At 44.8% G+C, this 27,507-nt stretch overlaps 1 protein-coding gene across 1 annotated transcript in view; it reads left to right on the plus strand.

Moving 5' to 3' along the window:
- Positions 1–27,507, plus strand: part of SYNE2 (spectrin repeat containing nuclear envelope protein 2) — a 258,420-nt gene that overhangs the window by 110,574 nt on the left and 120,339 nt on the right. The window contains exons 47-60 of the mRNA XM_083516520.1: positions 861–1,183; positions 2,554–2,698; positions 4,282–4,500; positions 5,060–5,328; positions 6,899–7,067; positions 9,924–10,079; positions 13,179–13,319; positions 15,107–15,292; positions 16,917–17,054; positions 18,844–19,029; positions 19,944–20,069; positions 21,114–21,296; positions 23,043–23,168; positions 27,188–27,370. Coding sequence (XP_083372646.1) covers positions 861–1,183; positions 2,554–2,698; positions 4,282–4,500; positions 5,060–5,328; positions 6,899–7,067; positions 9,924–10,079; positions 13,179–13,319; positions 15,107–15,292; positions 16,917–17,054; positions 18,844–19,029; positions 19,944–20,069; positions 21,114–21,296; positions 23,043–23,168; positions 27,188–27,370 — 2,550 coding nt within the window. The remainder of the gene's footprint in view (positions 1–860; positions 1,184–2,553; positions 2,699–4,281; positions 4,501–5,059; positions 5,329–6,898; positions 7,068–9,923; positions 10,080–13,178; positions 13,320–15,106; positions 15,293–16,916; positions 17,055–18,843; positions 19,030–19,943; positions 20,070–21,113; positions 21,297–23,042; positions 23,169–27,187; positions 27,371–27,507) is intronic.

The raw sequence follows: 27,507 nt of genomic DNA on the forward strand, positions 1-27,507 counted from the left end.
ACTCTAGATTAGTTCTGGTCTTCTCTGAGCAGCAACAGCTTCTAGTAACAGACTGCCTGACAGGCATTCAAATGTGGGACTGTCCTCTATAAAGTAGGAGATGTGACCACATGGTGGTCCCTAAGTGGAATAGTCACCTGTCACACATAGAGTTACCTGTCACCATCTCTAACATTTGAGATACCCAGTGAAGGGTTTGATGAATGGCAGGTTACAATAGCAAAGGGATTCTTGACTGCTGGGGTTTGTATGCATGTTTTCCATGCTGTTTTTATTTGTCTTGGTTTTTCACTTTAGTAAGCCACATTGAAGATTAGTTGTCATTTTCCCTATTGTTTGCTGAGCCAGGGGCCAGACAGAAGCATACCACCGGAAAGGCAGGCCCGGCTAACCAAAAGTTCGTGTCCAGCCTCTTATGAGGCGTTAGCCAACACAATTAAATCTACTAGCTTGGGGATTTCTATGTTTTGGGGCCACCACTGATAAGGCCTTCCTACTAGTTAGACGTTAACTCAGGGGTCGGCAACCTGTGGCCCATAGGCTACAAGCGGCCCATGGAGGTCGTTTAAATGGCCCCCGAGCCGCCCCCGAACCCAGCTGTCTGCTTAGCAAGTCCCCGCGATCCGGCCCACGGAGCGATCTCCGTGGGAGTGAACTGGCCCGGGCGAAGTAAACCTTGCTGACCCCTGCATTAACTTAATCTCTGAAATGGACTTAATCTGGAGCCCAGCTATATTGACAGGTCTTATCACATCAGGGCAGAGTAGCATATGAAATAAAAGGTGTGTATTTTCCACCCATGCAATCTTGTGGCATTTTTTAGTTGCCTTTAAAAAATACAATTTTGTTAACCTGTGCAGAGTGCCTTAAATGAAGCCTTTGGGACTGTGAAGTCTTACAGAGAAGCTGTGCGAAGGGCTTCTGACCTCCTCAGCCAGCGTGAAGCCCTTTTCTGCACTCCTCTGCTCACTCTGGATGACCTAGAAGAGCCCAGCCTCCTCTCTCGCCAGAGACAAGAAGAACTGGAGTCTGCGATGTCTCAAGTAGAAGCGCTGACCTCCGCAATGGAAAGCATAGTCGAACCACAGGCCAAACTGCAACTGGAGAAAACCCTTGGCGATCTCGTTTCTAAGGGTTTGATAGCAAGAGAGCAGGAGCAAAAGAGAAAATCTGATGTGCAGAGGTAGGTAGTCGGTTCTCATCGCTTTAGAAAGCTGGCTAGTGGAGAGTTGAAGCAAGGAGTGGGGGAACCTTTTCACACTGAGGGCCACATGCAATTGGTAATCATCATCATCATCATCATCATCATAATTTATTATTTGTACCCTGCCCATCTAGCTGGGTTTCCCCAGCCACTCTGGGCGACTTCCAACAAAGAATAAAAATACATTAAAATGTCACACATTAAAAACTTCCCTGAGCAGGGCTGCCTTCAGATGTCTTCTAAAAGTCAGGTAGTTGTTTTTCTCTTTGACATCTGATGGGAGGGTGTTCCACAGGGGGGGCGCCACTACCGAGAAGGCCCTCTGCCTGGTTCCCTGTAACTTGGCTTCTCGCAGCGAGGGAACTGCCAGAAGGCCCTCAGAGCTGGACCTCAGTGTCCGGGCAGAACGATGGGGGTGGAGATGCTCCTTCAGGTATACTGGACCGAGGCCGTTTAGGGCTTTAAAGGTCAACACCAACACTTTGAATTGTGCTCGGAAACGTACTGGGAGCCAATATAGGTCTTTCAAGACCGGTGTTATGTGGTCTTGGCGGCCGCCCCCAGTCACCAGTCTAGCTGGTACATGGGGCCAGAGGTAAACATGAGCAGAGAAACAAATGTGAATTGCACAGTAGGCTGGTTTCTACATGCACCACCCTTCTCTAAATCTCCTCAATCTAGGCACACAAGAGGCATTCTTATCAGGGTTCAAGGACACATTCATTGTACAAACAAGGGACAATGGGGGGTGTAGCCTGTGGTGAGTAATGAGGATCAGGTAGAGAAGTAGTAGGGGGCGCTTTGGGGCCTCGGACCCCACCTTCTTCACCCTTGCTGTAATATAATCCTGGGCAGGGGTAGTACTTCTGGTGGGGGACATGTTGTGCTCCTTCCGGGATAGCGTGTCCACTTTTGGCGCCCACTCTGCACTTAGCTCTCACCTGTGGCTCCTAGACGTTGTCAGCATGCAACAGCAGCCACACCCCGGGAATGGCTTCGACTGGCCAGCTAAACCATGTGAAGGTAGCTGATGGGTCTCAAGTCCTTGGTGAGTTAGGGACTTTTCCCTGCATGCAAAGACAGGCTCTGTCAGACTGAACGGACAAGACCAGTAGTGGGTTCAGTGGTCAGGTGTTGGTTAAGGGGAATTGTTGAAAATCATGTATCCTGTTTTGCATCAGCAGAAGTTTTGCATCAGCAAAGCCCCTACCGGATAATAATATTTTTGTTATAAAGAATCTCTTCTGTTTATACATTTAGTTTGTGCCCTTTGGGCTGATCTTTCCACGACTGGAGAAAAAAAGATGGGTGTGTTTTGATTGCTTTGTTTAATGTTGTTGCGTTCACAGATGCTTGGAAAAATACAACCGCTTCAAAAAATCCAAAGAGGTGATACATGTTAATCTCAACGACGCGGAAAGGGTGCTTCAGAAATCTTTGTACCGTATTCCAGTGTCTTATAAAGAAGCTTTAGAGCAGTCGGAACAAAGCAAGGTGAGAATAATCTTCACCACAGTGGCATGTTTTTATGATCGTAAATTCTTGCAGTCCTCAAAGCACTTCACACATACACCCACCCACAGTGTAAAGAATCTTTAACAATAATCCTATGAAGCTGCTCACTGTTATGGCTAAACATAGATGCAGCAGCAGCAGCAGCAAGTCTATGTTTTAACAGAAAGCAAGTGGCTGTGAGAGCCTTTAGTCTGTTCTGTGCCCCCACACAATAGCTGTGGAATGCACAACTTTATTTTATTTTTTTAAACATATTTATTAAGATTTTCAAAATATTACAAAATAATAAAAAAGGAAAAAAAATACAAAATAAAAATAGTAAAAAACAATTCAGTCTTTCAATCACTTATCTTTCATTTGCTTATTTCTCGGACCTCCTCACGCCTCCCTTTTCTGCATTCCAATTCAGTTTGTTAGTTCAGCAAATCCCTCCCCTCTTTGTTTATCCTAGTCTTCAATCTTAAAGTATTGTAACATTAGATTTTTACCTATTAATAGTCCATTTTTCCATATTCCCTTATAACATTACAGCTAGAAACCACTTAGTTTCTATCCAACATCATTTTAACATTCATTAATTTTACAATATTTCTGTAAATAGTCTTTAAACTTTAGACAGCCATTTGCTGCTTAGATCGGCCCCCTTGGGAGGCAGTTATGGGCTGGGTATTAGTCGTAACCAGGGGCTGGCAACGTTTTGGTGGCTTGGGCCAGTTCACAGTCCCGCAGACACCGCAATGGGCCAGAGTGCGCGTGCACTTATGCGCAAATGCTATTTCCAGCACGGAGGAGACGTGCGCGGATTCCCATTGGCTGCAGGAGCTTCCTGCAGCTGATGGGAAGCTGGCCAGCATCGTGGAAGGCTCTGCTCTACACCGGTTTAGCGTGGTGCACGGGAGCCATCCGAGCGGGCGGCGGGGGTCCATGGGCTGGTAAAACAACCCCCATGGGCGGCTTGTGGCCCATGGGCCTTAGGTTGCCAACCCCTGGTCATAACCATGGTTTGTTTAGCCAAAGTCTGGTTTGTCTGACTGCTTGAACTGAGCCCTACAAAGTAACCCAGCTTTGCTTCTTGGGAACAAAGCAAGATGTAGTTGTTGTTGACCTATGAACCAGGGTTTGCTTCAACTACAGTTCTGCTCTCTGTCCAAACCCAGCAGCTTTGCTTAACCATGGTTTCTTTGGTCACCCACCTATGATGCTCACCAAGTTATTAGAGGCACAAGGCATGGGCAGCTGGAAAACAAACCACGTTTGGAGAAATCAGCCATGCCTTCTTTGCTCAGCTGTGAGACTACACATGGCTTGATGGACAAACCGTGGTAAAAACAAACCATGGTTTAATGTTATATATGGGCACAGTGATTTTATATTTTAGTTTATTGTGCTTGCTGTGTGTGTTTTTACTGTCTTTTAGCTTTATTATGTGATTTGGTTTTTTAAAAAATAAGCTGCCCTGAGAGACCTACCATGGGATTTCAAGTAGGAAAGACATCTTAAAATAAACAAAAAGAAAATATTTCACTAAAGCCAATTGTTTACGCTAATTCTTCCTTTTAAAGATGATGTCCTCCAGACTGGTTCCAATCGAAGAGGATCTAAGGAATTTGCGTCAGGACTCGGGACAACTGGTTTCGATGTGCAGCGAAAACGATTGTGTGCTGATCGACACCGTTGTGACGACTTTGTGGCTAAAGTGGCTTTGTTTGCTCGACACTGCAAAAGAATGGGAGGGAAAGTGTGAAGAACAGAACCAGGAATGGAAATCCGTCAGTGAAGAAGTGAGTAATTTGGGGGGGCGGGGGGCATCTCAGCCAGGTGATTATTCCAGGTTTGATGCTCCACATGCTATTTTAATTGAGGTTTATCTCAAATATGGGGCTGTAGCTGAGTTGTAGAGCATGTGCAGGAGGGAGGTTTGCAGAAGTACAAAAATAATAATAAGGGGGGGGAACTTCCCTTAAAAAAACAGCCGATTGAGGACTGAGCATGCTCAGTGGCACAAAGCTGATTGGTTTTCAGGAGGGAAATGGAGGACTGATAAGGAAGGGGAATGAAACGCAGCAGCCGAAACAGAAGCCTTCCATGCTGCAACATTTTGTTGGCAGTCCCTCTTGTATAATGTAAATGTGTTTACTGTACGCAGGGAAATTCTGTTAAGAGCAACAAATAATCATGTCTGTTTTACATTATGTATAAAATAAGTGTTATTAACTGGAGTCATTTATGCATGCTTGCTCAGAAATAAATCACACTGTGTTACTTGCAAGTAAGTGTGCAAAGGATCGTAATCTTGTTTTCCTTCTCCCTCCCCTGGTGGCTATCTTCTTCTTTCTTCAGATGGAACGAGAAAGCATCATTCTAGACAATCTTCAGGAAGAACTGCCCGAAAACCCGAAAGAAAAGGAGAGAGCCAGCAAAGAGGAGCTGGAAGAATTCCTGGAATGTATGAACATTTATGGAGAAAGTGTGAATGCTGAGAAACGGTTGTTGCGCTTAATACTTCAGCGCGTCAGGAGTATTCTCAGGGTCCCTGAATGTCCATCTGCGGAGGGAGGAGGCCTTCCTGTTATGAATGAAATCCACACCATGCAGAATCGAACAAAAGAGTAAGTCTAAGTAAATGTTGAGGTGTACACATTTATGCTTGGCTTGAAGAAGTTGACGGAGAAACGTTCTTCTTCATTTCTCATGAGGCTTAAGACTCTGAATCCTCCACTGAAGCCAAATGTGGGAGAATCAGGACACATAAAAGGAAACACCTTCCCACAGTAAAGCATAGTTGTAATTGTAAGCCAGTGTGGTGTAGTGGTTAAGAGCGGTGGACTCGTAATCTGGTGAACCGGGTTCGCTTCCTCACTCCTCCACATGCAGCTGCTGGGTGACCTTGGGCTAGTCACACTTCTCTGAAGTCTCTCAGCCCCACTCACCTCACAGAGTGTTTGTTGTGGGGGAGGAAGGGGAAAAGGAGATTGTTAGCCGCTTTGAGACTCCTTAATAGATAAAGGTAAAGGGTCCTTAGGGTAGTGATAAAGCGGGATATCAAATCTAAACTCTCTTCTTCTTCTTCTTCTTCTTCTTCTTCTTCTTCTTCTAAAGCAGGGAAAACCTGTGGTCCTCCAGGTGTTTCGGGACTCCAGCTCCCATCAGTCCCAGCCAGAATTGGTAAAGGATTATGGGAGTTGTAGTCCGGCAACATCTAGAGAGCCACGGGTTCCTTGGGCCTAGTTTAAAAGTGATAAATCTAACCAAGTAATTACCGAATTTTTTGCTCCATAAGACGCACCTGACCATAAGTCGCACCTAGTTTTTAGAGGGGGAATACAAGAAAAAAAAATTCTTTAAAGGGAACACTGAGCAGAGCCTTTATGCATCCCAGGCTCTGCTCAGCGCTCCCTTTCACAAGCTGCGTGGAGTGTGTCTTGGGGGCTTTTCCCTGAGGAGGGAGAAGGGCGGCCCGTCCTTTAAAGGGAGCGCGGCTCTTGCTGGCTTTTGCGGGAGGTGGGGGAAGGGAAGTTCTGGCTTCTGGGATAGCTGCACAGCCTGCATTTGCTCCATAAGATGCACACACATTTCCCCTTACTTTTTAGGAGGGAGAAAGTGAGTCTTATAGAGCGAAAAATACGGTACTCATTGCGTATTTATGTGCAGTAGCAGGTGGGTTGGCACAGCATTGCTCTCCTGGCTTCCCAAAACTGTGTCACTAAGAGGAAGGGTAAGGCCGCAGCAGGCTTGGCGTGGTGTGGACACGGTGGCAGGAGCATCAGATTGGCTCCTGCCGCCACAACCGCACCATGCTGAGCTCCCCCTGCCTCCCAATAAATGCCTCTCCCTGCCTCTCCCTGCCTCCCGATAAATGACAGCAATGCATGACATGGGAAAGCTGGGAGATCAAAAGGGCCCCATTCACACTGCCCCACCGCCCACTACTGATTGTGTGTGACGATCCTTAAGCCCACAACCCCAAATTTACTTACTTGGGAGTAAGCCTCATTGAACTCAGTGGGACTTGTAAGTAGACATCAGCTTGGCGGTTTCCAGTGAGTGGAAATGAAAGCTGTGCTTGAGTTTAGGGCCTTTAGAAACCAGGTAATGGGCTCATATTAGGGGCCTGCTAGAACTCAGATTCTAGCTTCCCTGGATGCCTCCCCTTAATATTACGACTTGCAATTTTCTCAGGCTCTTCCAAAAGGCCCAAAAGCAAAAGGATGCTGTGCAGTCTGAAATTGAAGAGCGGGACAAGGTGAACGAGGAGATCGGCGCTTTGAAGGCTTCGTTACGTGACACTGAATCTTTGCTCCACGAAACTGACTTAGAACCACTTAATGAAAAGACAGCGAAACTTGAGGTTGGTAAAATATCCACTGTCATGCTTTGTGGTTGCAACACAACTACAGGGTGGGGTCTTCATAGGTGGGGCGATGATAATTATTCCAGACTCCCTCCCTGAGCCTTCAGTGTTAATTTTGAAATCAGCGAATGATCCATTAATATTTCTATTTCGATATGTCAGAGATACAATTTTATTACTGGAGATAGAACTGATAATAAAGCATATGACATTGTATCAAGTAATAGCTATACCACACTTTCCGGAGGGTTTTCCCATCCCATTCCTTATAGGAAAAAATCCCAAAAAACTTTTTTAAAGTGGGTTTGTTGTGTAGGAGTGCCATTTTAATTGTGAATTTGCCTGTATCTGATTGAATCCCGCCTGCAAAGTCTGGAAGCCCCCAAGTCACTCTTAACAATCTACATCAGTGGTTCTCAATTAGCTAATTACTGAGGACCCCCTATTTGGAACAAAATTTGGAACAAAATGTGGGGTAGCCCCTAAAAAGCAAAGGATTTTAGGTATACTGAAAAACAGACTAGGGCTGAGTGATATCTGGTTTGCAACATCATGATATAGCAGCAGCTAAACATTGCAATATTCTGATATACAGTGGTACCTCGGGTTAAGTACTTAATTCGTTCCGGAGGTCCGTTCTTAACCTGAAACTGTTCTTATCCTGAAGCAGCACTTTAGCTAATGGGGCCTCCCGCTGCTGCCACGCCGCCGGAGCACGATTTCTGTTCTCATCCTGAAGCAAAGTTCTTAACCAGAGGCACTATTTCTGGGTTAGCGGAGTCTGTAACCTGAAGCGTATGTAACCTGAAGCGTACGTAACCCAAGGTACCACTGTACCGCGATGTCTGAAATTGGAGATCAGGTATGGGAATGAAGGAAGGAGCAGTCACGGAGATCCGGTGGGCGGGGAGAGGAAGAGGAGTCACCTCCGTCGCATGGTTTGAAGGGGAGGGGATGGGGGGGTACATCAAGCTGCCATCAGCGGGGCAGCCAGCACCCACCGTGGCTGCTGCTGCTTTCCTGTTGACTGAGAAAAGCTGCTCCGCCTCAGTGCCATGGTGCCTTGAAGTGAGGGCAATAAGCTGCCCAGTTCTCTGTCCATTGTGCAATACAGTCATACCTCGGGATAAATGTGCTTCAAGTTAAGTATTTTCTGGTTGCGTTCCGCGGTGACCCGGAAGTAACGGAGCGTTTTACTTCCAGGTTTTGCCACGCACGCATGCGCAAACGGTCAAAATAACGTCACGCGCATGCACAGAAGTGGCAAAACGCGACCCGCGGATGCGCGGATGCAGGTTGCGTTTACTTCATGATCCAAACAGGGCTCCGGAAGGGATCCTGTTCGCATCCCGAGGTACCACTGTACCAGCAGTGCCTCAAAATCGGCTGCCCTGCTTTCCTTGTTGCAAGGAGCAATATATTGCTATATATTGCTAGGTCAAAATCGTTATTGCAGTGTGATTTCAAAACCGATTTTGGCCAGTATGTTGAAAAAACGAACAGTGCTAAAACAAACCGTAAACAACGTGATATTACCATGCAGAAATGACAAAAGATTAGTGTGTGGGGGAGGCAAAGGATGGGGCTGCGGACCCCCTGGGCGCATTCTGTAGACCCCCCAAGGGTCCCCGGACCCCTAAATGGGAACCACTGATCTACACCAAACATTCAAAGCAGTATCAATCCACTTTAAGCAGCTGTGGCTTCCCCACAAAGAATCCTGGGAACTGTAGTCTGTTAAGGCTTCTGAGGGTTGTTAAGAGAGCCCTATTCCCATCACAGAACTACAGTTCCCAGGGTGGTTTAGCAACCCATCCCTTGTTCCCGGAGAACTCTGGGAAGTGTAGATCTGTGATGGGAACAGGGATCTCCTAACTGCTCTCAGCAAACGACAAACTACAGCCCCCATAATTCTTTGAGGGAAGCCATGACTCTTTAAAGTAATTTGATACTGCTTTAAATGTATAGCGGGAGTGTGGCCAAAGATTATAGATAGAAGTTGCATCTTATGCAGGCATAACTAGAGAGGCACTTGCATAAATCAACATCAATGCCCCTGGCCACGCAAAGGTTCACACACACTGTAAGCCAGCCTCTTTATTGATAGAAATATGCAGAGTTGTATTTTTTTGTAGCTTGTTAGGTGAACAAATGCCCTTACAGTACTTTTCACTTTCCTACTGTTACTGCACAATACGTTGATTGGAATCTCAAAGCTCAGTATTTAAGTGCCAGGAAAATGCCTTGGCCTTAGGAACAACACTGTAAGTAAAACGTCCTAGAAGTTTGGCTGAAAATTTCCTTCTTTTCAGTTGTTTCTGCCATGTAGATCAGATTAAATTTCTGGACCACAAATAGGAGACAACTGTCAAGTTCCTTTTAGCTCATGAAACTGATACTCTTCATGCAGATCTGGGACTGGCTGTTTTTCTCCGATCTTTTCGTTAGAATGGACACAAGAGTTAAATATACTAGCTCTGTTGCTTTTTGTTGCATTTTATTGTTGGTAGGACTTCATTTGGTAAATATGTGGGTTGGTTTTTTTTAAGGGTTTTCTTCCCACATGCAACAAAGCCAAGCTGCGAGGATTAATTGCAGATGTATTTTCGGTGCTCAATATATTATTTCATCTGTCAATATGCCTCGACAGGACAATGGAATGGTATCAGGTTTAATTTATTCTTGGGTGAATTGAAAAGCATCATCCGACTAAACAACGCGAGCATCTCTCAGGTTTAACCTGCTTGCCTGCCTAGTCAAAATGAGGCTTTGTACAGCACCAAAACTACCAGTCCGCTTGCTAACCACAGTAGGGACTCCCCTGCCTCACAATTGCTTCCTTCTCCCTCTTAGGAAATCCAGAGAGCCATTGACAGTCAGAAGCAAATTCTCCAGGAGATAATGGATAAGTTACGTATCAAATACTCTGAAATGTATACGATAGTTCCCGTCGAGATTGAAACTCATTTGGAAGACTGCAAGCAAACTTTGCAAGAGCTAGAAGAAAAGGTAAAAGCCACCTTTATTTATTTTGAGGCTCAGAACAGTTTATATTGAATTTCCGGCTTATTTGCATGCATTTCTTGCTTGACATTTGGAAAGACCTGGGTGGCTTATGGTCTCTGGTTAAGGCATTTTCCTGATCTATAACTGTGTAGCTTCAACAATAAGAGCATAGAATATAGGAATAGCATTGGAGGCCGACTTATATGAAGTCAGATTATTGCTCCATCTAGCTCAGTGTTGTTTACACGGACTGGCAGTGGCTTTCCAGGGATTTAGGCAGAGGTCTCTTCCTGGAGAAGATAGGGATCAAACCGGGGACCTCCTGCATACCAAACAGATACCCTACCAGTAGGCTATACTCTTCCCACATGTTTACAAACCCATTGGCTAATTTGTCAGGCAGATTCTAGGCAGCCTGCTTAGCTTTAACATGATGACAATTTAATTGGAACTCAGGCTGTTCTTTAATCCCTAAAATGTGCATTGCATATTTGGGTTTCAAAAAAAAAATGTGAACAAGGATTGGCATAGCATGTTAGTTGCCTTAAAAAGCTAATGCACCTGCGTTTTACTGCTTGGTAAAAAGAACAAGGACCATGGAAAAGACCAATAATTTTAGTTGCATATGCATTCTATTTGCTGTTTAAAAATAAAAATTGCCAACTTCGTTTGATTTTGCATTTTTGCAATATAGTCCAGTAATTTGACCTTTCTAGTGAAGGAACACGGGTGGCGCTGTGGGTTAAACAACTGAACCTAGGACTTGCTGATCAGAAGGTCAGCAGTTCGAATCCCCGCGATGGGGTGAGCTCCCGTTGCTCGGTCCCTGTTCCTGCCAACCTAGCAGTTCGAAAGCACGTCAAAGTGCAAATAGATAAATAGGTACCGCTCTGGCAGGAAGGTAAATGGCATTTCCGTGCGCTGCTCTGGTTCGCCAGAACTTAGTCATGCTGGCCACATGACCCGGAAGCTGTACGCTGGCTCCCTCGGCCAATAAAGCAAGATGAGTGCCGCAACCCCAGAGTCGACCACGACTGGACCTAATGGTCAGGGGTCCCTTTACCTTTACCTAGTGAAGTTTAAGTAACTGGGAGTCATGAAACAGTTTTACAAAAATTATGCATGGTACGGAGGAAGTGGCAAGAATGATTTATTCTCCTTCTTCTCCTGTAATACTTGGACCCAGTGGGGTCATCAAGTGAAAATAAACAGTATGAGATTCAGGAAAGCAAAAGGGAGGCATTTCTTCACACCATCCATAGGTAAACTATGGAATTTCTTGCACAAGAAATGTCGGTGGCAGCCACTAACTTTTTAAGGTTTTGAAAGGAGTGGCAAATTCATGGAGAAGCAGACTGCTAATCACAATTAACAAATCTGTTGTATATATATATTGCTGAAAGCAACAGCAACAGCGTCCTGTTGCCCTCTCATGCCCTTCTTCCTGGCTTCCCAAGGAACAGGGGTGGCGCTGTGGTCTAAACCACTGAGCCTTTTGGGCTTGCCGATCAGATTTGGTCCTGCTGGCCACATTACCTGGCAAGCTGTCTGTGGACAAACGCCGGCTCCCTCGGCCTGAAGCGAGATGAGCGCTGCACCCCATAGTTGCCCTTGACTGGACTTAACCATCCAGGAGTCCTTTGGCTTTATCTTTTACCTTGCCAGGCTTCCCTTAGGAGGCTCTGGTTGGGAAACAGAATGCAGCCAGTTTCTCCTTACATTCTCAGAACCCTCAGTAGGATAATATGATTACATAATATGTATCTCTCCCCCCCCCCCCAAACCTCTATAAATTCATAAAATGGAGAGATGGCAGATTTGTTCCACATACAGATAGATGTAGGAAGCATAGAAAGAAAAGAGACAACACAGAGGTTGCCTGGGACGTGGTTTGATGTATATAAGGTAAAGGGACCCCTGACCATTAGGTCCTGTTGTGGCCGACTCTGGACCTCATCTCGTTTTATTGGCCGAGGGAGCCGGCGTACAGCTTCCGGGTCATGTGGCCAGCATGACTAAGCCGCTTCTGGCGAACCAGAGCAGCGCACAGAAGTGCCATTTACCTTCCTGCCAGAGTGGTACCTATTTATCTACTTGCACTTTGACGTGCTTTCAAACTGCTAGGTTGGCAGGAGCAGGGACCGAGCAACGGGAGCTCACCCCATCGTGGGGATTCGAACCACTGACCTTCTGATTGGCAAGTCCTAGGCTCTGTGGTTTAACCCACAGCGCCACCCACGTCCCTTGATGTATATAGGATTGTTTAAAAAGAAGGCAAGAAACCTGAACGTATAGAATCATAGAATCATAGAGCTGGAAGAGACCACAAGGGCCATCGAGCCCAACCCCCTGCCAAGCAGGAAACACCATCAGAGCACTTCTGACATATGGTTGTCAAGCCTCTGCTTAAAGACCTCCAAAGTAGGAGACTCCACCACACTCCTTGGCAGCAAATTCCACTGTCAAACAGCTCTTACTGTCAGGAAGTTCTTCCTAATGTTTAGGTGGAATCTTCTTTCTTGTAGTTTGGATCCATTGCTCCGTGTCCGCTTCTCTGGAGCAGCAGAAAACAACCTTTCTCCCTCCTCTATGTGACATCCTTTTATATATTTGAACATGGCTATCATATCACCCCTTAACCTCCTCTTCTCCAGGCTAAACATGCCCAGCTCCCTTAGCTGTTCCTCATAAGGCATCGTTTCCAGGCCTTTGACCATTTTGGTTGCCCTCCTCTGGACACGTTCCAGTTTGTCAGTGTCCTTCTTGAACTGTGGTGCCCAGAACTGGACACAGTACTCCAGGTGAGGTCTGACCAGAGCAGAATACAGTGGCACTATTACTTCCCTTGATCTAGATGCTATACTCCTATTGATGCAGCCCAGAATTGCATTGGCTTTTTTAGCTGTCGCGTCACACTGTTGGCTCATGTCAAGTTTGTGGTCAACCAAGACTCCTAGATCCTTTTCACATGTACTGCTCTCAAGCCAGGTGAACGTAATTTGAAAGGTCCTGTGTTAGTTTGGTCTTTGTGTTTCTCTTCTTCTCTCCCTTCCGCTGCAGGACTTTTCATTTTGTTTGCGTGTTGTTTTTAAACCGCTCTAGGTCACCACGGAATCCCTGAAGCTTTCCCCACACTACACGGCAGATAAAAAAATACAAGACATCAGCAAAGGCCTGCAAGCGGTTGAAAACATGCTGCAGCAGAAGAGCAAGAGCACTGCAAGAGCAAAAGAAATCCAGAAGGTATTAATGACTCAACAAGGATGTTGCTTAGGTCTGTTTATTTAAGGCATTTATATCCCACATTGACTCCAAGGTGGCCTACAGGGCTCCTCTTCCCATTTTATCCTCACGACAATCCTGGGAGGTAGGTTAGGCTGGCAGAGAGTGGCAAAGCCAAGGTAACCCTGTGAACTTCACGGCTCAGTGGGATTCTGAACCCTCGTCTCCCAAGTCCTAGTCCAGGGGTCAGCAAACTTTTTCAGCAGGGGGCCAGTTCACTGTCCTTCAGACCTTGTGGGGGCCGGACTATATTTTGAAGGGGGGGGGGAGAGAACAAATTCCTACGCCCCACAAATAACCCTGAGATATATTTTAAATAAAAGCACACATTCTACTCATGTAAAAACACCAGGCAGGCCCCACAAATAACCCAGAGATGCATTTTAAATAAAAGGACACATTCTACTCATGTAAAAACACGCTGATTCCCAGACCATCTGCGGGCCGGATTTAGAAGGCGATTGGGCTGGATCCGTCCCCTGGGCCTTAGTTTGCCTACCCATGTCCTAGTCCAACACTCTTAACTGTTACACCCCCCTGGCTCTGCCTGCAGGTCACCTCCCATCCTTGTCTAATGCTCCCCCAATCTGGTGCCATCCAAATGATGTTAGGCTCAAATCCACATCAGTCCCAGCCAGCATGACCAGTGGTCAGGGGTGATGGGAGTTGTAGTCCAGCAACATCTGGGGAGCATCAGGTTGCAGAAGATGGCGTGATGTGTAGCAGACCTGCTCCTTCCCCAGGTCCCACCCTCCACAGTTGCATCGACCAGATTGGAATCCACTTCTTCCGTTTTCTACTAACAATCTGTGAACCGTCGTGAGCTGTAAACTATGGTTTGTCTGAACTGGCCTGGATTGTAGACCGTAGCTTGATCTTGGGTTGTTCAGAAAACAACAGAGTTGAAGAAGTAACTGTTGTTTGTCTCATTTCGGGCGAAATGAGTAACTGTGGTTATCATTATCATTATTTATAAAATTTATACAGTGGTGCCTCGCAAGACGAAAAGAATCCGTTCTGTGATTCTCTTCGTCTAGTGGTTTTTTCGTCTTGCGAAGCAAGCCCATTGACGGATTAGCGGATTAGCGCTATTAGCGGCTTTTAGCGGCTTATCTGCTGATCGGATCAGCTGATAAGCGGCTTAGCGGCTTAGAAAAAGGGGGGGAGGGGGGAAAACCAGCAGGAACTCGCAAGACATTGTCGTCCATAGGAAATTGGTTTTGCGAAGCACCTCCAAAATGGAAAATTCTTTCGTCTAGCGAGTTTTTCGTCTTGCGAGGCATTCGTCTTGCGGGGCACCACTGTATATGTTCATCCGAGGATGACAGGGCCGTGTACAGTATAACAACACAAAAATGAAGAAATGGATGCTTCCGAACTCCTCCTTCTGGCCAAACTGGTGGAGTGGGAAGAGCACTGTAGTAGTTTTGAATCTTTTAATTTTTAAAATAAATTGTACCCCCAAATTCTGCTTGTTTTCCAATGTGTTTAAAAAAATAATAATTTGAAAATAAATCTGGATGCTAATTATTTCTGTCTTCTAATAATTGCAAGACCACTTTGTCTCGTTCTTCAATTCTAACTTAGCTTCATGGTCTGTTACTGCCATCTTCGCAATAATCACATTTTCTTACTGCTGTTTACATTTGCCTCATCCCTAATTGCTGTTGCAAGTGTCTCCAAACAGATCACAAACAGGAATAAAGCCCCTTCTGGTTAATGGATGTGCTGCTTTTTGCTACACGCAGAGAATCTGGGACATGCTGGACCTTTGGCATTACAAAATGAACGAACTGGATTCTGAGATTCAAGACCTCGTGGAGCAAGATCCTGGCCAGCAGGGTCAGGAGCTGATGGATCGCTGGATGATTCCGCTGCAACGATACCAGCAAGTCTCTCAGCGGGCCGAGCGCAGAACTGCGGATTTGAACAGGGTAAGAGATGGCTGGAGACAACGGAAAGGCAGACCTGGCTAATCAAATATCCAACATGGATAGCTCAGTCAGTTAGGCAGGGGTCAGCAAACTTTTTCAGCAGGGGGCCGGTCCACTGGCCCTCAGACCGTGTGGGGGCCTGGACTATATTTTGAAAAAAAATAATGAACGAATTCCTATGCCCCACAAATAACCCAGAGATGCATTTTAAATAAAAGGACACATTCTACTACTAATAATAATTATTATTTATACCCTGCCCATCTGGCTGGGTTTCCCCAGCCACTCTGGGAGGCTTCCAACAAAATATTAAAATACAATAGTGCATCAAACATTAAAAGCTTCCCTAAACAGGGCTGCCTTCAGATGTCTTCCAAAAGTCATGTAAAAACACGCTGATTCCCGGACCTTCCGCAGGCCTGATTTAGAAGGCAATTGGGCCGAATCCGGCCCCCCGAGCCTTAGTTTGCCTACCCATGGATTAGAGCCATAGCTGTCAACATTTCCCCTTTTTAAAGGGAAATTCCCTTATTCCGAATGGGATTTCCCTTTAAAAAAGGGAAAAGTTGACACCTATGATTAGAGCATGCTGCTGATAATGCCAAGGTTGAAAGTTCGATCACTGTATGGTATAGCAATGCAGAGCTGGAAACATTTGACGGCACAAAGTTTCTGCAAAAGTAAAGTGGGAAAAACACATGTACCCAATGTTGCTAATGTTCCTTCTTTGTTGTATCCAAATTTCTCCCATATTGTTAATACACCCTCCCTCCCCATTGTTGTAAACAAAAATTGCCCTTTTCTCTTATGGGGAACCCAAGAGCCCATATAGAGTCCTTACATAGGTTCCCTGTTGGTAGAAGATAACAGAGGCCAACCAAAGAATATTGAGAAGCAAAGCAGCTAGTAAGCTTGATCTTTATTAATCTGTTGTAACAGGGTGCTCCCCTTACCCGCAGGAAAGGAGGAGGACCCAGAAAAATGGTGTGCAAGGCCTTGTAAAGACTTTTGAAATTGCCACCCTGTAGATCAAGACCACCCCCAGAAACATCAGACATACATCACAGAAAAGGCGGTCTAAAACAGAAATTTGAATGTTGCTTTTCTCCTGTTGTTGTTTATCTACTGCCTGGCAGGTTACTTGATTGGATTTGCTGGGGGAGCCTGGCCATTCTTTTGTAGTGATAAATACTTAGTTCCTGGGCCAGGTCACAGGCTCACACCCTATTCATATCTTAAATGTGTCCTTAAGACAGGATTTGTGAGGAAAGAGGCAATGGGGAGGTTTCCCACTTTGACCTTGCAGAGAAAACATTTGGTCAGTTTAGGAATCAAAATGGTTCCAGGTTGGCCTTCCTGTGCTGATCTATGTATTTGCTTGGTTGGTACACTTATGAACATTACCATATATCTAAGACCATAAAATTCCTATCACACCATGTCCCCCCAGCTCTCATATTCTAAACCAGAAATGGAAACCTATGGTCAAAAGGCTGTTTTCCACATAGGTGTCATGAGCAGCTGCCTTGCTTATTGAAATTGCTTTGCAGCAGCTTTCAGCAATCTCAGGGCTTCGTTCGTTCAGCCTAGTATAAAAATGATAATGCAGCGTTTTATGCTAAAGGCTACCAGCAAGATGGAAGAATGTGAAGAACTCCTGAAGAGCACCCAGGTTTGGCTTGAAAACACCAACCGTCTGCTCACAGAGGAAGCTAAAAGTGACTCTGCAAAAGCTTTGAACAAGCATGCCGATGCACTCCAGGTAAGTGGATAATCCACTTGGCTAAGTTGAGAAGCCCAGATGGCAAAGTCTTGCATGGGGCTCAAGCTGGTTGTGAATTCAGTGCTGCTCACACTTGCAAGTTTTGTGTAGCCTCCCTATGACATTGTCCAAATCAAAATGCCATCCCATATTCCCCCTCGCCATCATTTAATCCAGATTTACAGTTTCCACAGAAAATCTATCAAGGCACAAACAGTAAATCTGGATTAAGTCAGGGTGCAGTTGGGGAAAATAGGGTGCATTTTGATAAGTACAATGTACAATGTTGTGGCCGTGCAAAAAGGTACCGAGTGGTACCTCGGTTTAAGAACAGTCCAGTTTAAGAATGATTTGGTTTACAAACTCCGCAAAACCAGAAATAGTGTCATGGTTTGAGAACTTTACCTTAATCTAAGAACGGAATCTGAAAGATGGAATGGCACTGGCGGCGGGAGGCCTCATTAGGGAAAGCGCGCCTCGGTTTAAGAATGATTTTGGTTTAAGAATGGACTTCCAGAACGGATCACGTTCGTAAACCAAGGTACCACTGTATAATGAGTTGGGGAGGAAATGTTTAAAAATATGTTTGTTAAAACCTCAGAAGCTTTTCTTTTAGGCATAACAGGTGTAAATATACCCAGGGCTCATAAATCTCTTTTTATGTATGCTACTACAGCAGCACAAATGGTGAGTGCTCAGAGCTGGAGGGAAGAAGCAACACCAACAAAGGAAGAATGGCAGACAAAGTTAATAGAATATATAGAAATGGCAAGACTGACAAATGGAATAAGGCATCAGGATAAAAAATTATTTGAGGAAGTTTGGAAATGTTTTATGGAATATTTAGAGACATATTGTAAACATATTAAGAAGTTAACACTAATAAAATAAATTTGGCAGTAAGAAAAAATAGTGAGATGTCAAGATGAGGAGATATGTGTGTGTGTGTGTGTGTGTGTGTGTGTGTGTGTGTGTGTATATATATATATATATGAGAGAAATTAGAAAATGCAGTGGAAAAGAAAGTCATAAAATGCACCATGGAAGTGGGGGAGGGAAGTCGATATCAACCTGTGTGTTTCTTTTATTCGAAATGTTGTTGTTGTTGTTGTTGTTTCAAGTGTAAAATAAAATTGAAAATTGAAAAAAAAAGAGAGAAGTACAATGTTGTGCAGACTGTTCACACAATTTGCATCCACAAAGCGACACCAAGTCCACAATAAAGTGTCCCCAGCCTTAAAATATATGCCTCATACTCATGTTTGATCTGAAAATGCACAGGGTGGGGCTGATTTTCGTAGGAGGGCATTCCCGGGGAGAGAAGGGTTAACGCACCATGGTCCCCATTAAAACTGGGGTCTTCCTGCACTCCATATTTTAATCTTAATGCCAGTTGATTAATGCCCATTGATTCTGCACACATCTGCAGGATTCAGGAATTATGAGGTTCCAGTCATACCTTGAGTTACAGACTCTTCAGGTTGTGTTTTTTCGGATTATGTACCGCCGAAACCCGGAAGTACTGGAATGGGTTACCTCTGGGTTTTGATGGTTGCGCATGCACAGAAGCACTAAATCACGCTTTGCGCATGTGCCGAATCACAACCTACACATGCGCAGATGCACCGCTGCAGGTTGCGAACACGCACCCCACACGGATGACTTTCGCAACCCGAGCATCCACTGTATTTTTCTTGAACATTAAAGTGCATTTTCATGTATGTTAATCTTTCTTCCCCCTCCTCCTTTTTCGGGTCAAAACTTTCTTGTCTCCCCCTCCCCTTCCTAGATGGCATTTGAAGATTCGGAGCAAAAGCAAAGCATTCTCAGTGCAATTTATCCAGAGTTGGAGGAGTTCTCCTCTTTAATTGAAACTGGCTGCACGGTGAAGATGCTGAACAAAGTAAACGAGCAAGTTAAAGCCTTGCAACAGAAGATATTGGAGATTCTTCCCCACATCCAGCACTTGGCTGATGTAAGTGTGGGCGTCTCTTGCAAGATAGTGGATTCTCTTTGGTTTTGCAGGATATAGATGTACCGTATTTTCGCTCTATAAGACGCACCAGACCACAAGACGCACCTGGTTTTTGGAGGAGGAAAACGAGAAAAAAAATATTCTGAATCTCAGAAGCCAGAACAGCAAGAGGGATCGCTGTGCAGTGAAAGCAGCAATCCCTCTTGCTGTTCTGGCTTCTGGGATAGCTGCGCAGCTTGCATTCGCTCCATAAGACGCACACACATTTCCCCTTACTTTTTAGGAGGGGAAAAGTGAGTCTTATAGAGCAAAAAATACGGTACTTGGTGACAATGCATTAGTTATTTTCTTGAAGCACTATTACTCCTCTTCCATCTTTCCCTTTCCTTCCTTTTTCCTTTTTAACAAACATGGCCGTTGGGGTCTTGGGTATGTTTGCACCTTTTGCAAGAGAACCAGGATTGTTGAATCAAGACTGTAGTGCATTATTCGATGAAGGCTGTACCAGGAAAACAGGTGTCACCTGGAATGATGCTCATGGGATGTGCAGCTTCTTAAAGATGAGAGAGCCAGTGTGGTGTAGTGGTTAAGAGCGGTAGTCACGTAATCTGGGGAACCGGGTTCGCGTCTCTGCTCCTCCACATGCAGCTGCTGGGTGACCTTGGCCAGTCACACTTCTCTGAAGTCTCTCAGCCCCACTCACCTCACAGAGTGTTTTTTGTGGGGGAGGAAGGGAAAGGAGAATGTTAGCCGCTTTGAGACTCCTGAAGGGGAGTGAAAGGCGGGATATCAAGTCCAAACTCTTCTTCTTCTTCTTAAAAGAGACCTTTCGGAACCTGCACTTGCAAGGTTTGGCTTTTAATAGTCTTTGGTGGACAATCCCATAAATGATGTGAATGTTTCTCAAAATGTAGGAGGTGGAAGCTATTGAATCTGAAGTGAAAAAAATGGAGAAGGATGTGGACAAAATTAAGACTATCTTGTCCCCTTCAGAAGACACACTCGATCTTTCTCCTAAGGAACATCTTAAACATGGCCAGGTGAGTTAGCTCATAAAAGTGGCTATTAATTAATATCGGAAAATGTTAAGCTGCTTTCTGCATATCAGCTTAGATTATCTGTGTATCCAGACCAGTAGTGCCTCCTTTTTCTGACATCAGCTCACCTGGGTGAGTGGCAGTGGGTCTTTCCAATCACCTGGTTACCTGGTCCTTCAGATCAGACATAGGGAACCCCCAATCCTGTGAGCTCAAAGAGGCCTGTTAAGGTTCCTAATTTGGCCCACAAGGCCATTTGTCCCAAACCATGCCCAGCTACTGCACACCTGGCATTGTAAGTGATGTCATATGTAAGTGATGTCACACATATGACATCATTGTAAGTGATGTCATTGTAAGTGATGTCAGCAGGTAAGAACACAGCTGCAAAGGAGCCATCAGGAGCTGAAATTGTGCTCTTGTCATTCCTTTGCAAGTGGGGCTCACTGCCGGCACCCATCAACGGATTGGCACTGACACAGCCTCTCTGGGATTGGCTGCACTAAGGGGTTTCCTATTGGGAAATCCGTAAGGGCTTGCTTTTCACGCTGAAAGCCCACCCCTCTGAAGGCATGCATTCAATGCCAACCAACAATTCACCTTCAGAGGGGCTCAGATCAAGCTCTGCTTTGTCCATGTTTTCCTCTATAGACAGCTTTGCCGCTTTCGATTAGCTGAAGTTGTCGCCTAATGCCATAATGATGCCAGGTGATTAAGAGGTGGGCGATTGACCAGGATCCAACCCATTGACTGGAAAATGTTCCTGACCCCTGCTTCAGAAGCAGCTGGGTTCAGTCTCTGCCATTTCCAGTTATAGAGAGATGCTAAGGATTGGATCAGGGAATCATGCACAGTTCCTCCCATATATTTTGAAAACTCAAGTTAACCCTCTTTTTGAAATAATTAGTATGTGTTCCTCTTTAATAATATTTTCCGAGATCATGGTCTGTGAAATGTTCTGATCAACCTGAGCATTATTTTATACTTCCTCCCCCAACCCATTCAAACTTCATCCAGTTGCACTGATCCTGCACCTTACCTTTTCAGGTTATAATGGCCCATATCAGCCCCATGCAGAAGGCAATTGCTGAAATCCAGTCCTATAAAGAGAGTCTGAGGTTACCAGGCATGAGGCTGCAACCCCTTTCTGTGTTTCAAAGAACAAAGCAACTTTTGAAAGAGCTGAAGACCTTAGAAAGAATTACCAAGGAGCAAAACGCACTGCTTGAGGTAAAAGCAAATAGGACGTAGGTGCTGGAGTGACAGAAAACATCCTGTCATGTTAAGTAATTTTAATGATGGTGGTGATGATGATAATGATGATTTATTATTATTTATTAATTATACCACACCCACCTGGGCGCCTTCCAACAAAATATTAAAATACAGTAATGCATCAAACATTAAAAGCTTCCCTAAGCAGGGCTGCCTTCAGATGTCTTCTAAAAGCCTGGTAGTTCTTGTTCTCTTTGACATCTTTGTGACTGGACAAGAATGTGACAGTCGGTGAACAAAGCACCTGTCGGGCAGGTCTTCTGCATCTGCTTTCGCTGATTATTTAACCCAAGGCACAAAACTTTGGAAATGCCTGGATTTTTAAAAGTTAACTTCACAGTTGTGCATTTCAGTTTCCACAATTGTCTTAAAAACGCATCGTGTTTCCCCATTCAGAAACACAGACTCCTCTCCTAAGCAGTGCAGTTCAGATATGAATCATGGCTGCACATCACACATTCTACATCACAGATCCACATCTGGACATTTTAGCTGCTTCTGCTGCTGCTTTCATTATTGCTTCAACAATGATTTCCCTCTGCCTGTTTTGAATACTTCATCTGTGGTACCATCGATATTAGGGCTACCATACGTCCTGATTTTCCTGGACATTACAGGGATTTCAAAGGTGGAATTTCTGAAAGGGGGCACTTTGTTCTGAATCTTAGAGAAGTCAATCAAAAAAGCACTTTTTGGCGTTTTTGTAAAAGAAAGCTCAACCACTTTGGGGTCTTCCTAACAACTGTTTTGGGGTGTCCTGGTTTTTACTTTCTGAAAAATGGCAAGCCTGTATTCCCTAATGCAGCGAATGAAATATTGTCCTTTGTAAAACAAAATTTTAATTTTTTAAAACTTGTATTGATAAATGCAATACTTACAAACACAAACAAGAAAACCAGAACACTAAACAAACTTATTATACGTAGATACATACACCTCTCAGCTTAGATTACAAAAAAAGAAAACAAACATACAAACTAAATATACAGACATGAATTTTGACTTCCCTCCACCTATATGTGGCTTCCTATGTTTCTTTTCTTCTTTTTGCTGTGTTATCAATATTATTTTTGACTATCTCATCTTATACCCTTTTTTTCTTAATTTTTTACTCTATATGTTTCATTCATTGCATATTGATATATTAATACCAGAACAATATTTTTTGATGTATTCCTCCACGCAAGTCCACTCCTCTATCAGTTTTTGGCGTCTTACCACTGCTGTAAGTCTTGCTGATTCTATATATTCACAAAATCTTACTTGCCATTCTCTTATTGAGGGAGTTTTTTTTCTCCCTTCCAATTTTTTGCTATAATCATTCTGGCTGCAGCGGTTGCATATAAGAAAACTTTTTTCCTAGCGGCAGTAATGTCAATCGATATAATTCCCAAGAGGTACACCTCTGGTTTTTTCCGTAATTCTATGAGCAAATGCAATTGCCTCTGCAGACGCTTAACTGTGAAGTGCTTCCATTACTCAGCGTAGACAGTCTTTGGGCTGAATGGTGGCCTGACCTGTTACGAAGCAACTCCACCTCTTTTCTCTGTTTTACTTTCCTTAATGTGTTGACTCGTCCTTTATGAGCTGGACATGGGTGCAGTCTGTGCAGTGTGGGTGTTTGAGATGGTTTATTAGGTTACGGGGCCATGTGTTCCACCACCCACTTCGAAACAGCTAATAGTAATTACTGTTTTACAGCCCATTGTGAAAGAGCTGGAAGAGAGCGAGCAAGAAATAGACTCTCTGAAGCAGTTCCAGTTCCTGAGGAGTGGCTTGGATGAATTGGCTACAGAAATCCCAGCTCAGGCTGCCTCCTACCCAGAGGTGAGGTTTGCATCCCTCCCTCCTCCATCTGTGCTGGATGCCTGCTGTGCTCTGAACTTAACTGCAGTATCTAAAACTCCCATCAGCCTCAGTCAGCATGGCTGGTTGCCAGGGATGATGGGAGTTGTAGTCCCAATGATAACAGGTTGCCTACCCTTTCATCATTCCTCCTCTGGTGTGTTCCAGTGTGTTCATTGGCTCTTTCCAGAGTCCTTCCCTCCCCGCTTCTCCGTCTGCCACGTAAATTAACTGGAACCACCCAGAGTGCTAATTGTTTTTACATTTCTCTAGCTAATTGCATTTCAGACTCAAAACTGTAAACAATGTGAAGGGGCGGTTCCAGAAAGAGGTGAAAATTTCCTAATTGGAAATTTTCCAACTGGAGGAGTCAGCTGCAGAAAAGATGATGCAGAGATAAATAGAAAACATGGCCGACTTGTATACCCTTTTCTTTTTTTAAAAAGCAGACAAATGAACCAGCCGTTCTCTTTTGAAGCTTAGGAGACTGAAATAGATTTTTGATCCCAAACTTATTAGCAGCTGCTAAAATAACAACATGTGTGTGCGTTGAAACAGATGAATGTGTTAAACTGAAATCTTGTTAAGGCTTCGGGAGGACTGGAAAAGGACGAAACAGTTTCATTGAAAATGGACTTAAGGTTATAATGTAGCTTTATGAGGCTTTGCCCTCGGGTGGGAAAAAATATTGCGCCCGGGAAAGGGAAAATGGGAGTCAACAGACACTCAAGGATTAGTTTCGGAGAAAAAGCTGTATTTCTACCATCCATGAACTGGTAGAAGGAGCAAGTGTGATAGATTCACAAACAAGCACGGGTTCACAGTCATTTGCACAGAGCATATATTCCCCTTCCAGTTCCCTCCCCTTTCTCCTCCTTCTCCGAAGTCCTGCCCCATGTTGAGTTCCCCTGAGCATGAACAGAAAGCTCCTATCTTTGGGACTATTGTGGACTCTTGGCACCCTTCCCAGGAAAGGGGAATGTGAGCAGCTCAGCGTGTCCAAAGATGTTGCAACTGAATGAGATAAAAGTCAGTTCTCAGGCTTGAGTATTCTTGGCAATGACAGAGCCTGTTTATTAGCCTTTTGAAGCCTTCTTGTACTGATAAAAGAATAACATTTTTCCTATGCATCTTGTGAGAAAAGCAGAGAAGAGCAGAGAAAAGCTGTTTTGGATTTTTTAGAAGACAAAAGGAATTTTGGACAGTTTTGAGGCCTGGTTGGGGGGGGGTGACTTCGGACCTAGGTGGGGTCACCTGTCGTCACCTCCTTCAATAATACTAGTTAAAAGTATGAGAAAGCAGTTTCCTTGGAATTTACTTGCACTTAGTTTAGTACAGCCATACCTTGGGTTGAATGTGCTTCAAGCTGAGCGCTTTCAGATTGCGCTCCGCGGCAACCCAGAAGTAACGGAGTGCGTTAGTTCCAGGTTTCGCCGCTCACGCATGCGCAGACGCTCAAAATGACATCACGCGCATGTGCGGAAGCGGCAAAACGTGACCCGCGCACGTGCAGACGCACAGTCGCATCTTACGTTCCATTCAGGATGCAAACTGTGCTCCGGAACGGATCCCGTTCTCATTCCAAGGTACCACCGTATTCTGGTACACATTGTACAGTGGTGCCTCGCAAGACGAAAAGAATCCGTTCTGTGATTCTCTTCGTCTAGCGGTTTTTTCCATCTTGCGAAGCAAGCCCATTGAAGGATTAGCGCTATTAGCGGCTTTTAGAGGCTTTTAGCGGCTTATCTGCTGATCGGATCAGCTGATAAGCGGCTTAGCGCTATTAGCGGCTTTTAGAGGCTTATCTGCTGATCGGATCTGCTGATAAGCAGCTTAGCGGCTTAGAAAAGGGGGGGGGAAGGGGGAAAAAACCAGCAGGAACTCGCAAGACATTGTTGTCTTGCGAAGCATGCCCATAGGAGATTCGTTTTGCGAAGCACCTCCAAAACGGAAAACTCTTTCGTCTAGCGAGTTTTCCGTCTTGCGGGGCATTCGTCTTGCGGGGCACCACTGTATAGCATACTAATATTAATATACCCATTCTCAGAATGTGGATCCTAATGTAGCCATAATGTCACCACACACAGAGAAAGAGAAGCAACAAACAGGCTTAGGGAGAAATCAGAGGTTCTCAGAAACACAACACATTTTTAGGGAGGTAACAAGGGACCAGAATGATGATTGACTCTTGACAGAGTTGAGGGAGGGAGCTAAAATTGAGTATGTAAGGGAGAAACAGAATGGAATGTTCAGAAAGAGATTTTGGGTTGGTGGGAGGAGCACTCCATGCTTTGGCTTTTTGTTGCAGATCCCAGAATTCGTTGAATTTTTTGATTCAGACAAAAAACAAACAAAACAGTTTTACAATTTAGTTTCTTCAGATGTATGGATATTACATTAGCAAGCATTGGGCCCGCTGCACTCTGAGCTCAACACAGCGGGGTCCCATTCTGTAAGGGCACAGCAGCAGGGGAAGTGCTGGTCAGGTGGGGAATGGCCTGTGCCCAAAGCCCTCCTGCCCACGCAGTGCCAACTTTAATAAGCCTGTAGCAGCCATTTGGAATAATATCAGGTGGTGGGGAGCTGTTAAGGAAGAAATGGGGACTCAAATGGATTAGCTGGATAGAGGGGAACACGAGAGTATGCTATATAGGTGGAAAAGCAAGGAAATGACTAGGCCATGCAACTATGCTAACACCTTTCGGCTCTCCAAATTACAGCAACATTAGTAGCAGTAGTAGATAGGTAGCCGTGTTGGTCTGCCATAGTCAAAATAAAAAAATTCCTTCCAGTAGCACCTAAAAGACCAACTAAGTTAGTTCTTGGTATGAGCTTTCGTGTGCATGCACACTTCTTCAGATACACTGAAACAGAAGTTGCCAGATCCTTCTATATAGTGAGAAGGTGGGGAGGGGTGTTACTGAGAAGGGTGGTGGGAATGGGAGATAGGCAGATAGCTGAGAGAGCCTCTTGACGACTCTTAACGACTGTAATAGGTCTTACAGGAAAAGGCAAGGGGTGGGAAGGTGAGAAATGGTTTAGTTATGTATAGTGAGATAAGAATCCAATGTCTTTGTTCAGCCCAGGTCTTTTCATGGTTTTAAGTTTGGTAATGAGTTGTAATTCAGCAGCTTCTCTTTCCAGTCTATTTCTGAAATTCCTTTGTAGTAAAACAGCTACTTTGAGATCTTGTATAGAATGTCCTGGGAGATTGAAGTGTTCACAGAACAGAGAAACCAGTAGGAGAACAGTAGGAGTTGGTCTTTTAGGTGCTACTGGAAGGAATTTTTTTATTTTGATTAGTAGCAGTGTCACATTTCGCACCTACTGCAATGTATATACTAGTCTAAAGCCCTAATTAAATTGCATAATTGCCTGGTGGTTAGGATGATTCCTTCCTACATACAAATAATCTGTTCAGTGAGGACACAGGAACAGAGAAGCAGAGACAGGGAAGGATTCCCTGCTTGCATTTTCTTGGGGTATTTTCCGGCTTCTTGTGTAAAAACTACACAGACCTCTTAATTCCTGGTTTTGTGCCACTTGGAATAGGAGGGAAATGATGTTGTTGTTGTTTTAAAAAAACCTTCTGGACTTTCAGGAAGTGCTAGTGTATTATAGTTGACCTATCTAGATTAGTGACTGAGCCTGTCGAAGGAAGAACTCCTGAGCATTCACCCTCCAGGAATTCTGCTCCCACAAGCCTCACATGTCCATTTGCCACCCAGAGTGGTGCTCTTTACTGAAGCTCCACATTGCCTGGCAAGCCATGGCCGGTCGAAGACACATCCAGAAGGCTCTTGTTTTCATGCTGAGGCCTTTGCTCTGGTTTTCAGCAGCAATGGGGCGCTACTTCCGCATAAGAAAGAGAGCCAGTGGGAACCGCGGAGATCGGGCTCCAGTAAGATGCCATAAACTATTTGCTGTTTCCTTCCGTTTTTGCGCTTCCCCTCCCCACCCTCATGGAAAAAATGTCACATCTGAGCATCGTTGTTCCTTAGGGCGAGGAGATGGAAGACATAAAGCAGCGGATCTCCCTCCTTTGCCAGAGGAAGGAGGACATTCTCACGAGGATGAAGAATTCCTTGGTGGAGCTACACCAGAGGCCAGAGCAGCCTGAACTAGAGGAGGACATTTTGGAATCCCCAGATCCGGAAGAACATGGAGCTGGTGCTGATTGGCAGGTAAGTGGATACCGAGCCAGTGTGGTGTGGTGGTTAAGAGCGGTAGACTTGTAATCTGGTGAACCGGGTTCGCGTCCCTGCTCCTCCACATGAGCTGCTGGGTGACCTTGGGCCAGTCACACTTCTCTGAAGTCTCT

This window comes from Podarcis liolepis, assembly GCF_965112155.1.
Source record: "Podarcis liolepis genome assembly, chromosome: 1".
Taxonomy (NCBI): domain Eukaryota; kingdom Metazoa; phylum Chordata; class Lepidosauria; order Squamata; family Lacertidae; genus Podarcis; species Podarcis liolepis.